Source organism: Lupinus angustifolius, chromosome LG07, assembly GCF_001865875.1.
Source record: "Lupinus angustifolius cultivar Tanjil chromosome LG07, LupAngTanjil_v1.0, whole genome shotgun sequence".
Lineage (NCBI taxonomy): Eukaryota > Viridiplantae > Streptophyta > Magnoliopsida > Fabales > Fabaceae > Lupinus > Lupinus angustifolius.
In genome coordinates, this window is record NC_032015.1 from 13,855,421 (window position 1) to 13,869,788 (window position 14,368).

The window sequence follows — 14,368 nt, forward strand, 5'->3', positions numbered from 1 at the left end:
TAGCAGATGTCTTCATTATTCAACGATATGACAATAGAGTGGTAGAGGTAATCTTTGTCCTATCTTATTGTGTTTGACGGGTCAACGGTATCTCTAATATAATGTTGAAATCATGGAGTTGAAATCATTATAATCTGCAACAAATTAAATATGTATGGGAATTAGAAATTTAAAAAAAATTAACCATATAGATAAAATAATGCAAACCCTTCTGCCTGTAGTTAAACTCTGAACCCCGGTTGATGGTGATCAATATTTCTGAGATAAAGTTTGTGACATGAAAGGGCAAGGATGTTATTTCACAAAAGGACTTGTCACTCAACACAAAAGAAGAAGCAACAAAATCATGTATTCCCTTTTTTTTACTCCTTAGCTTTATGCTGTCTGCATCAATCAGCTTTCAATTATCCAGTAATGATCCTATAAGGAAAGTGTTATCTAACACATAACTAAAAATAATATCTCAATTTTATCAAAGATGATATTTTTATCTCATATACTAAACTAAAAATAAGAACATGTCATTCTCATCAAATAAAAGTCTATCACCTTAAATTATAATATTAATAAAACAAAAATAACAATAATAATAAATATTTAAAATTTATAATTAAAATGAATGTTTTCATTTGTATATAAGAGACATAATTTAAGATAATAAATGATATTAGTTATTCATATCAACCTATTCTAATTTCCACAAAAGTCCTAAAAGGCAAGACATTGCATCTATCTTTCTTAATGACAACCCTATCCTTTTCTCTCTCCCAGGAGCCCAGTTGCTTCCCTTTTTCCGGAAATAAAATCTGCCAAATACCTAAAAATGTTTTCAGGAAAATAGGGTTAACAAAAAGCACCTATTACATACAATCTCTTTTCAAAGTAGTATTCTAGGAGTTAACAAAAACCAAAGGAATTGAAGGAAACCTCATAACAAAATAGTTTTTATAGTTTCTACTATTCTTTTCCCCTCCCTTCCCACATCATTCCCTGTAATATGGACAGAGTAGTGTTTTATTCTTTGTTCCTAACCAATACTATATTTTCACATGAATAAAATAAAACAATTTTTTGAAATAAAAAGTAATAAAAACTAACATTATAATTGCTTCCGGATTGGAAATAAAAGTATCTCAAACTCTCAAGCATCTCATCTACCTGTTCAAACCATTTCTCTCTCTCTCTTTTGAAGCTTAATTTAACACCTTCTCAAATTTGATCAAACCTTTTTTTCTCATACTCTCTTCTGATTTCCCTTCTCCTTAATTATCAATATGCATGAGACTCTTATATTATATATAAGACCCTCCTCAAGTTTAGAAACCTGAAAAAGCTTCACAAACAGTGAGAATTAATATATCAAATCCAGAGATCACACAAAAAGCAAAACTACTCATCATGAATACCCTTAGAGATCAATTTGAGTCTTCATCAAACACAAACATGAATCCCGTCACAATTAACACAGCAGAAAACAACTCCAACTCCAATTTGAATTTGACAACAACCACCACCACAGTGTCTTCAGCTTCATCATCACCACCTTCAACTCCAAGTCGCTATGAGAACCAAAAAAGAAGAGACTGGAACACTTTTGGCCAATACCTTCGCAACCACAGACCCCCTCTTTCTCTCTCTATATGTAGTGGTGCTCATGTTCTCGAGTTTCTCAGGTACTAATCAATTTAACCTCCCCTTTCAATCTTGGAGATAACTTCAAACTAAATAATACTAAGTTCAATCGACCACCATAAAAATTATAATATGTGTAACTTTTACTTAAAAGTTAATAATTATTAGCACAATTAATAGTGTCAAAAATCTTATAATGTAAATGAATAATTCATTTTCTTTAATATAAATATCATATTAACTAATAAGCAATTAATAATCCAGATGTCTGAATATCATTTCGTGTACCTGAGAGGTGAGTGTTGTTTTTACTTTTAGATTTAAGAATAGAATTGTTTTCGCATTATAAATAAATGAATACAAGTGTTATCGTATGTGGTTTTTTCTTTGTTTTTTCATAGCATTATCTTATCTAGTACAGGATAGTATTCTGATTCAATGCTCTATATCAGGTACCTGGACCAATTCGGGAAAACGAAGGTTCACACACAGCTATGTCCATTCTTTGGTCTCCCAAACCCACCTGCGCCATGTCCTTGCCCTTTAAGACAAGCATGGGGTAGCCTTGATGCATTAATAGGTCGCCTTAGAGCTGCATTTGAAGAGAATGGAGGGAAACCTGAGGCAAACCCATTTGGTGCTCGTGCTGTGAGGCTCTATCTTCGTGAAGTGCGTGAGTCACAAGCTAAAGCTAGAGGAATTAGCTACGAGAAAAAGAAGCGTAAGCGTCCACTTCCTCGGGTTCAGGACCCATCACAACCTTCAACTACTACGTTGCCACCACCTTCGAGTAATGCAACAAATAATTAGTAGTAAGATCACAAGCACAATATGGTAGCTGCACTATTAATAGTGTAAACCATGTTTTAGTCCTACAAGATTATAGTATCAACTTAAAAAGTTTTTATTTCACCAATTTGTCCTTTAATTCAATATTGCAATCATTTTAAATTGTATTTTGTAATCGTAATTGAGACTGTACTCTTGTGATTATGGAAGTCTTTACAACATCATCATGTGCTGCTTCATTTCCTTCAATTTCATAAACACAATGTTCTAGTGACCACAAATTACAACACAATGTTCTAGTGACCACAAATTACAACACAATGTTCCTGCAATTTCATTTTTTTTCGTCGAAAGATATATATATACAATGTATTAGGGTTTTTAACTTTGGTTTTACTTATTGGATTGGGCACTCATTGTCCTCTATTAATATGTTCATTGGAGAACTAATTAGAGAGATGTTTATTTTATATTGTGATTGTGATTATAGTGTGATTATTAGTCCTAAAAGAAATTAAAATATGTCAATTGTGAAAAAATATAACTAATGCAACCACAATTACAAAAACTCCCAAAACTTTAACTACCATTGTGAAGTGTAAATATAAAAACTGATACGTATATACACATACAAACTAATGTATATATAGTTATTTAATTATTAATTATTATTGTGAAAAATGAAAATAATTAATATGAATCATTAATTAGATCTTATTGAAATGATGAAGATTAAAATATAAATGTGTATGATTTTTCAAGTATTAATGTGACTATTAATCATTTTTAATCCTAATCATTTGTTTATGATGGAGATTTATTTTTCTCACAATTTATATATGATAATTATTCTGACATGAGTCACTTATATGTAGGAAACGACTCGATGAGAATATATGTTAATCTGAAAATTTATAATAATTAATTTGGATAATTGAATATTATCCTAATGGTACAAATTAAAAGATAATAACACACAATTATTTTAAGGAATGTCTATGTATTGTCAGTATAAAGATTTATACATAGTCAATATGTTATTCACAATTCATTTGTATTACTTTTATTCAATAGTCAATAATGATTAAAATAAACGACAGATAATGTAAAAATTTGTTATACTATTAGTATATATATATATATATATATATATATATATTTCTTTTTTAAGTGATTATTAATTAAAATTTTAATCTTATCATTCATATATAATTATATTGAGTGAGAAATATTCTCTCTCTTCAAGCACTTCCTATATATGATTTTAAATTGGCATTGCAACAATTACATGTTGTTTACCACAATCATGGATATTTGTTAAAATAAGGTACTCAGTTGACACTGCCACAACCATGATTGCATTGTAGTTGCATAAACTCAAAATCATATGTGATCATAATTACATAAGTAGAGCATAATTTAAAACCCTAGTTCCATATAATATATATATAGTCATGAAGGTTCTCTTTGGATTTGGCTATGCATATACATTAATTAATCGTCTTGTTATTATGCATACCCTAGTGATCTGAGATAGGGTTACTGCAATGCAAATTATAATATGCCTTATGGAATTTGATTCAAATTATGCAATCGTAACTGCAGTATTACTGGTAGAACTAGCAGCAGTAATAGGAGTAGTAAATCTTTAAGTAGGGGCAGTAATTAACTAGTAGTCACAGTAAAAGGGGTATGCGAAGAAGTAACAAGAGTTTTGTATTGTGTGAGTGTGACATTTACATAGTCCAATATTTGTAATAAATATGAATGTACTTGAAGGTGAATCATTTATGAGGAGTAAAGTATTTACAGATTATATTCCATGTCTTCTTTGGATGCGGTAAAATGCAATAACTTATGTATGTTTTTCCCCACTTTAGTTACTTGTGGCATTCTTTTATTGCAAATAGGAGTTAATAGTCACCAACTTGTTTGTAGTGTTACTATGTACTTTATTGGTTGCTCTTTTTTCAGTCTTTGGATTCAGATGCTTGGGGGGCCATACTGATAGCTTTATTTGCTTTGTCGAGAGTTGAGTTTCAGAGTTCATGTAATTTTCATTCATAAATATACAGACAGTGAGACTAGACAAAGCTTTAAACTGTCATGTAAATAGTAGCATCATTCATATATAAGGTAAGTATTTCTTTGGAGTTTGTGCAATTCAAAACTCTCTTTCTTTCTCTCTCTCTCTGGAAATTCTGATAAGTTCCTACTTCAATGGGAGGAAATCGGTAAAGATACTGATACTGAGGCTATTGTTCTCTTATATGGTTCAAAGACTTTACAAAGGGGTTAGACTGATTTAGTGAGAGGTTAGAAAATGAATTATCAAACTAGATCTTATGTGAATAGTAAATAGTAGTTTTTTCACTTTATTAATTTTGATTCCTTAAAAAGTGAAAAACTTAAAATGGTATTAAAATTTTTAAATATGGATCAAATTAGTCTCTATCAAATGTTATAAATATGCTAAAAATAATTAATTTGATCCACATATAAAAAATTTAAAGACCATTTTGAGTTTTTAAAATTTTGAGGATACAAAATTTTAATGTAAAAAAACATGTAGAACTGAAGTGATATTTACTCTAATTATAATAGTAAAAGTCATGGTGACAACAACTTTTTTATGATATGATAGTAATGGGTGTAGTTGCACTTTTGCATTAAAAAAATAGTAAGGGTTGTGATATTTTATCCATGTTTATAAAATTAGAAGTCGTGATGTATTGAAGTTGATTCAACCTTAATTAAATCTTGTTTATATGATGAGCAATAATAAAGAGAACCCCACATGTGATTCTCATAATAATCTAGCATGTATATTTTTGTCTTTCTTAGCCCATATTTGGTATGACTTATTATTTATTTATTTATTTTTTTTTTATTTTTTTTTTTTTTTATTTTTTTTTTTGTAGATTTTGCTTATTTTTTAAAAATAATATGAAAATATAAATTATGTATATTTGGCAACCAAATAACATTATAAACTCAACTTTTTTGAAAAAATAAATCAAAAGTATAAGCTTCAAAATCATGGGTTGGCTTGTTTTTGTTAGCTTGTTTTTTTTTAAATTTTCACTTTCTATTTTACCCTATCATAACTTTTATCTCCTCCTCCTTTTTCATTTTCCATTAAACTTCATAATTCTTCACATCATCACTGTAACTTATTAAAACTTTTATATAAAACTTGACATTTGTATTATTTATTTTGTGAAATTGTATAAATAACTTATTATTTATTTATTGGTTGTTATATTGTATTTTATTTTTATATATTTTTAGCCTTTGTTATGCAATATTAAAAATTTATAGTAAAAATATATATGTTGGTAAATATTAAAAAATGCAGATTTAAAAAATAGTGTAAAAAGCAACCAAAATAATCATAACATAAACAAATAACATCGTACATTTTTCATGTAATTTACTATGTAAAAAACAATCTTTCTACCAAACCCAAACAAAACATATTAATTTATATTCAGTTTTCAACTAAGTTACCTAAACATAAATAGATTATAATGTTAACAAATTATAAATTTCACGGTTTATAATCTCACAGTTTATAAATTGGAATTAAAAACATAATCTATACCAAACATACATCCAAGAATAAGTATGTGCTCTTGTGTTAGTAATTAATTTTATGGGGATTGAAGTCCATTATTATCTTATGAAGCCTCTTAATGACTGCTCTAGATTGGTGTGTTCTATAGTTATGTTGACAATTTTCAAGTGAGTTATGTGAGTATAAGAAATCTTTTATTACTGAAAAATGGTATGTTTAATTTTATACAAGTGACAATACTCATAGACCTAATTTCCTAGGTTTTAAGTCAATTTATAATGTTAAATTTACTTATATCGCTTTGGACTCCTTCATTCCTAACAATATAGTGTATGATGGTTGCTTTTGGATCTACATGTGAGATTTCATATGGACCATTGTCAAAATCTTTCTAGCAATATGGAAACTAGGTGGCATGTTCTTTTAGTAGTTATAATACAAGCATATGAAGAAACTATCATGATATTTGTAAGGAATAAAATGAGGAAGCAAGTAGAGCTCTTCTCTACATTGTGATATACTAAAAAAAAGTTAGTATTTCCATATGTTAAAGACTTATGGGAAGATTGTTAGGAATTACAAGTGTCAATTATACGTATAAAAGAAGTTATAAGACTTATAGAACTAATATTTAAGGTTTTAAGTTAAGATTTTGTATTTAACCCACTTATTTGTAGTAATAGGTATTTCATATCTCCCAATTCACATTCTTATTTTAAAATATTATTGAATACTAGTGTAGTGAAAGGCGTTTCTTATTTAAGTTTTATATATTTTATTTTGAAGAATTTGAATTTTTTTTTTATTGATTATATTTTTTGTTATATTTTTATATTAGATATACCTTATATTATAAATTGTTGTTTTATTGTAATGTTTAAGTGAGAGAATTGATTAATATGTTGTGGTAGTTATATATGATTATATTGTTTTTTTGTAGAAATTTAAAAGTATTAAGGGCAAAATAGGAAAGTAAAATTACATTGTCGTGATAGTTACACAATGTTTTGCTTTTATATGTAACTAGCGTGTCGACAGTCACTCTGTGTCTGCCAACCCGCATTCTTATTTTTCAGTATTGAACAATTAATTTTATATATTTAAGTTTAGAGAATTACATCATATTTTTGTATGTAATATTATAATTTTTTAATAAAAATATAAAAATGAATTGTGATATTATTAAAAATTGCATAAGTAGTTTGATATATTTAGTGGATGTAACTTCCTCTAACCTCCATTTATATTTTTTATTGTATAGAAAAATATTAATAATTATTAATTGTAAGGGCAAAATAAGTAAATAAAAATCATATCATGTAGGTAGTTATAATATATTTTAGCTTTATATATAGTATAGATATAAATATATATGTAGTATATATATTATATATAGTATAAATATTCCTTTCATTTGAGATCCTGAGTCATTATTATGTGGAATAAACTGCTAGTAGAGAAGCAAAATTTATTATGGTGATATGGATATTTCGAAAATGTTAGTGTCATGTTATTAGCCGAAAAATACTTGTATTTCAAAACAAAACAGGCCTAGATTAATTATACCTAAAACATTACTTGTAAATTAGAATAACATTAAATGTACAAATGGCTGGTTTGGTTGCTTCTATATAATCTGTTTGATATTTACGGAACGACAAGTGTACCATATCGTTCAAGTAATAAAATCTGATAAAATATCGAGATATCATTCTTAGGGGGAAAACTAGATTTTCACTAATTCCTACAATGATGAATTGAGTGTATATTTACAATGGTGTTTTTATAAAATCTTGTGTTTAATTGTAAAAACTCATAAATTGAACGAAAAGCAAGTAAAATAAACTAGGATCGAAATGCATCGTTCTTTCCCAATTATATCCATGGATTCAATTCCAAGTAAATTGTGAAGTTACTGATTCAGATGCACATATCATTCAAATCATTCACATCAATCCATTGAGTGTAAAATCCTTAGATAATTGCTCAAATACCAACTCCTTGGATATTTGACCAATTAACTAGCATTACGTTCCATGTAAAAGCAATTCATGCATAATTCTTCATTCCTAGAGCAATGATGTATGAAGCAAGATGATCTAGGTTCGGTGTCAAGTTTAACTTCCCAATTAAACTTGAACCCAAGAATAAGAAATTAGTAGCAAATTAAATTCATGCATTAGGAACGGGATTAACTTCCCAAAATCAAATAACAATTACAATGGAATCAAATCCAGGAGTGTAAAGGTTAGAAGATTACATTTTGAATCCCTCAGCAAGATCTAATTACTCCTTCTCGCTATTACAACACTCGAATCATGAAATTATACAAGGAATAATGTGAAGTAGAATCGTTTCCACAATTTCTATCATAATCTCCTTGTGTTTTCTCTCTATTTTCGTGCTGAATATCTTCTGAAAAGTGAATAGTGTTCCTCTTTGACTTCCGAAACCGCCAATATTAGTTCTAACTTCCACACCCTCGCCCAAGCTAGAGATTGTCGCTTGGGCGAGTAAATAAGAGGCTCTCATACCTGAGCACCTCGCTTGAGCGAGGCATCCCTCGCTTGGGCGAGGCATCCCTCGCTTGGACGAGGATCCCTCGCTTGGGCGAGGATCCCTCGCTTGGGCGAGGATCCTTTGCTTAAGCGAGGACCAGGAAGGACATCAGAGACTTTTTTGCTCCATGTGTCGCTTGGACAAGGGACAACAATGATTTCTGGTGATTTTTCTCCTATTTGTGGCTTGAGCGACCTTGTCATTGCTTGGGTGAAGCTTGCGGTGCTCAGAAGTATCAATCTTCTATTTTTCTCCTTTTTTTCATGAATCTTATCCTGAAACAACATAAACACATAAAATTTCCTACACAAAACAAGATCACTAAGTTATCATAAATCTTACGCAGTTATTTCATAAATATGCACTAAGTATCCAAAAAGCATATGAATTTCCTTAACAATTTGGCACTTAACATAATCCAAAAGAAATTTTGAATTGTGATATATAATCTTCAGTTATACTATCATGTTCTGTGTTTTTTTAAATTTTAAGATTATATACATAATTTAAGAAGTTATTAAATAATTTAAAATTTTGAGACTAATAATATAAATAAATTTTCATATTGATATTATATGTGTTCCATTCTTTATGAATGAAATAAAAAAGGTCGTAGGTTCGAGTCTCATTCATATCAAATTAAAAAAGATATAAGATGGTTTGATGGTTAAGAGAGAATGAGTGGAGTGAAGGAAGTTGACAATTTAAGTCTCATCACCAGTAAATACTAATATATTAACATTTGTCGATCCCCGAATTAACCAATTATTATTCGTAAGCAGTGTAGATTTATTGAAAATGAAAGTACCATGAAATTAATAATAGAAAAACTATATGTAATAACATTTGTATCCTCCTTATTTATAATGAAAATATAGTTTTACCTTTAAAACGAAAAAAGAAAAAGCATTCTCCCCTTTAGTATTAGAGAGGAGTCTGACTCCATTTAAATACCAAAAGTGACTTTTCCCTTATCTCGAATTTGCAAGTTGAGATACTGGTTTGGGTTCAGCATTGAAGTAGTATAATTTAAACAACAAACAATTGAAAAAATTATAATTATTATCAAACCACTACAGGTGGAAAAAGCTAATATAATCTTGTATATATTTTAGTTCTTTTCAGGGAAACAACTTCACCAAGTTCTTTAAGATGGTGGAAGGATCTACAAAACATCGGTGACTATCTAGAAACAACAATTTCTAGTTTGATTTGAATATATTTAAAAGAGATCGGGTGATAGATTGTATTCCCTATTCTTATCGACAAAACATATGGGTAGTAGAGACTTAGCCTTCCGTTGGTAGAGGGGAAAGGGAGGAGAATGAGAATGAGAGAAGAGAAATTGAAAAGAAAGATTATCTTTCTCTCCTTTGGTTGACGAGGGAGTTTGAGAAGAGAGTAAAAAATGAAGCAGGGTCCACCAAATTTCTTTCTTCTCACATGTGGAGAGAAAGTGAGAGAGGAAGAGTGGGGACTTTAATTACTATTTTCTCTTCTTTTTCTATACTACTAAACAACACAAAACTCCATATTATTTCTCACATATTTCTGAGATTGTATGAAGGAGGAACTTGTATGCTTGAGGGGAAGAACGGCTAGAAGGAGTAACGAAGCTACATGTATGTGAGGGTGTGCATTTTTGTTATATATCACCTATAATTCTATAAGTCCAATTTTTGTTAAAGACATGAAAGACTTTGTGAAAAATAAATAATCATTATCGTGTTGAATTATTTTATACTATTGTGGATATACAACTTAAGTAATTTCATGGTCATAACTGTTTTTTATATGTCTTGTTTGAGTCTAATCGATTTCTTCTATAGTTTTGACAGGACAAAACTGATTGAATTTACAAAGTTTTGTTCAACTTATTTAACGATGTTTGATAATTAACTTAAGACTTACATCATTTATATGCATAACAATGTTGAATTTGCTTGCTTGAAAAGAATCAATAATTGTTTATCTTCTTTTGAAGTTAGCAATACAAGTGTAAAAATAGTTTTTTCAATTATGAAAATTATGAAAAATAGTTTGAGTAATCGAATGAGAAATATCTAGTGACTTATATTTAGTGAGAAATATTCAACAGTATTGACATGACATTAATGTATTCATTTTTTATGATTGATGATATTTATTATTTTAATCGTTAAATATATTTAACATATATTGTACACTCTACCTCTAGGTCCTAGAATCATCACGTTAGAATATTGTATGATTTGATTCAACACCACTCTTGCACAAAGGAGAAGGTAGACACTTGGAAGTGCAACTTAGAGTCACCTAGGATTTATGTCGTCAAAACATATTTGGCTCAAATAGATATAACCATAACAAATATAGGTAACTTGCTTAATAAGTGTTTAATAAATTTTGTACCTTTAAAAGTTTGTTGCTGTGTGGAAAGATACGAGAGGTAGAGTGACCATGAAGACGAGATGCATAAAATAAATATTATACATAGGGTGGAGGATTTATCGTGTGTTTTGTGCGAAGATCATTGTGAATCATTAGATCATTTTTTCTTAAATGTAGCTTTACATCAAATTTGGAAATGTTTTTATTCTTAGTTAACTAGCAAGTTACCTGTGTATTAGTACAAGGTGATATTTTTTTTACCGCATACTTAAAAACACACATGTTACCCGTGTATTAGTACGAGGTGATATTTTTTACCGCATGGTTAAAAACACATGTTACTCGTGCATTTATATTGTTAAGAACACACATGTAACTCGTACATTCGTATGGTTAAAAATACACATATTACATGTACATTCGCATTATTAAAAGACACATATTACCCATGTATTTGCATAGTTAAACTACACATGTTACTCGTGTATTTTCCTGTTCAAACATATATGAAAAATAAATGATAATTTTGAATTTGAATTTTCTAATGAAAATAGGAAACCGAAACATGATATTTAATGTGATTTTTGAAAATAAACATGCTATTATATGAGTCTTCTTTATTAAAAAAATATTTAAAAGTTACAAAAAAAAACTTCAATTTCAAATTTGATTTTTTCAATTATAATAAGGAAAAATTAAAATTCAAAGAATCTAATCATTGATATTAAAATTCAAAGAATCTAAACATTGATATTAAAATTCAGTGGAAAAAATATCACAAAGCTTTGGTAGAGTGAAAAGTACAGTAATTCTTAAAGTAATAGTAAATGTTAAATATAATAGATAGACTAATGCAAATATTGAATGAGCAAAAAATGAATAGTTTTTTTCAATTTAAATTAAATAACTACACAAGAGAGGGTGAATGAATTATATTAAGGTTTTGTTACCAAAAGTGAGGTCATAATATTTGATAATGAAAGTATTAATTAGTCGAATAGTTAGTTGGATGATTATATATTATTAGTTATTTATCATTAACTAGGATATGAAATAGTATTCATCATATCTCCCATAATTAAAATATTAAAGGAAAATAATAGACTATTATTACACGATATATATTTTTCTTCTAAATTTTAGCAAATTAATGTTAATATAAATATGAAATAGTATCCATCACCTCTCCAATAATTATGTTAATTAAAACTTTAAAATGTTTGAGTGTTGAAGTAATTATTTTTCATTATTGTCAATAATATAACAAATTACATACTTTGTATTCTTTTTTACCGTTAATTATGAAAATATGCATCATACAAAAGTGATTATGTAGTATGTGTATGTACATGGTAGTAACATTGAACCTTTTAGGAGGGAAACAAATTAAGGAGGAAGTAACATATGGTAAGTGATGATATGGAAGGAGTTTAAAACATTATATTTTTTATGAGAAGTGGATAATGTGTGGGTTGATGCATAATAAGTGTGTGGAGCTGTTTATGAGGAGAAAATTGTAACAATATTTGACATGTGTCCAATGATGACATCATCAACTTTTCTCATTACATAATAAATAGATTTAGTGTGACGTGTAGTTAAATCGCAGATAAAGGTTATTGTCATATTGTTTGTTTTGAAATTATTAAGAAATATAATAATTTATTTAATATTACTATATTATCATAATAAGGAAATGGAATATATAGTGTATTTATCATAAATAAAGGCACAATGTTATGTTTTTTGTTTTGAAATTATTAAGAAATGCAATAATGAATTTAATATTATTATAATGAAAGAAAAGATATAGTGTGAGAATGTACATATGAATGAGGTGAAATCATTTTGAAGGGAAAATGAATGGAAAATTGACATATGACAATGGATGATGAGGGATGACATTTTTTTATTATATAGTTAATAGAAGATTTTAATAAATCTTGTAAACACTATCAGTGAGTTATTCAAGGTGTAAAAACAAAAGTGGTTTTTGGAGAATGTTATTGATTGTTATAATGTGATTTATTTGGATTATGAGAAATGAAGTAATATTAGAAGGAAACGAGGTTAGTTTTATCCAAATAATAAATTTAATTCAAAGTAAATCTTAGATGTGGTACTGTTTATATATTGGTCTGAATCTAGCTGCTTTTTTTTTCCAATTGTGTACAGTCCCCTAATCTTTAACAGTATACTCTTGTAAACATAAGTTGTCTCAATTATAATCCTTTATATGTGGGGTAAAGAAACCTTGTGCTCCTTTAATGCATTTCTTTCCTTGCGATTTTTTTTGTCTAACGTGTATTCATGCTGATTTAGATGTGTAAATAAACTTTTTTTCCCATTAAGAATGATTAAAAGAGATGCCTTAGAGCACATTTTTATTTAGGTCTGACATATTATTTTATAATTTTTTACAACTCTCCTTAAAAGAAGAACAACATATATTTTTCCTCAATAATAATTATCATTCTTATTCTTATTTGGGTCTCACACTTTTATGCTTTACAAAATATTAAGAAAAATACTTATTTATTTATTAATAAATTAAAATCTATAAATATAATTTTTTTTGTTATTGTAAATTATAAAAATAAATTACGTGGATACAAATAAATAAAACAAAAAATTCATTAATTAAAATACATTAAAGATAATTAGATAATATAACAGAATTTACCATATCGTAAATTAAAAGATAAATAAAATGCATAAAATAAATAATGTATATTTTAACACATAAATGTTGTCTCTTTTAAAGAAGAGTTGTTCCTATTTACCAAGAATTATTCTGATTTAAAAACAAAATTCAAGAAATAGAAATGTCACTGTAGAGACTAGAGTAAAAATATTTTATTGTGTTAATAACAACCATTATCATATACTCTTAATGAGTGGGATATGGACATATGGTCCAACTTGTGCGGGGTAAGTTTGAGAAGAGAGATTCAATTGGGATTCGCAACTTGCACTAAATGGTGATTATTGGTACAGTTTCCCTATATTGTTTGTCGAGAGATGTTTCATTGTTTGATAAAAAGGTTAAAGGGTTTAAGGAATTTACTAAAGCAACAATATCTTTATGTTGGTTTTCTTTAGTGGGTTTACTACTATGGCAAATCATGTAAACATGGTGCTGTATAAGTAGGCCTTAGATACTTCTTAATTCAAATATCTAATTACATAATAAGTGTTACGTTCGGCTGGTTATAATGGAGCTAGGGTTCATGGTGCATAGATGTAACATTTTCATTAGTTTGATTTAGAGAATATTAAATTAATAATTTTCAAAGTGTTGGAATGGACTACATGGACCAAACTATATTATAAATTATATAAATTGATAAAATATTTGTTTAAATTTTTTTTCTAATCGTTTCATTTTTTTATTCGTCTCGGCATATTTCTAATTCCAAATATTGTCATCCTCCATTTAGT

General features: G+C 28.1%; 1 protein-coding gene across 1 annotated transcript; it reads left to right on the forward strand.

Annotated features, from left to right (window-relative positions):
- On the forward strand, nt 1,149-2,544 carry LOC109352780 (protein LIGHT-DEPENDENT SHORT HYPOCOTYLS 4-like). The gene is made up of 2 exons (XM_019594974.1): nt 1,149-1,673; nt 2,085-2,544. Exons 1-2 carry the CDS (start codon nt 1,399-1,401, stop codon nt 2,440-2,442), a joined length of 633 nt encoding a protein of 210 aa, XP_019450519.1. The 5' UTR covers nt 1,149-1,398; the 3' UTR covers nt 2,443-2,544.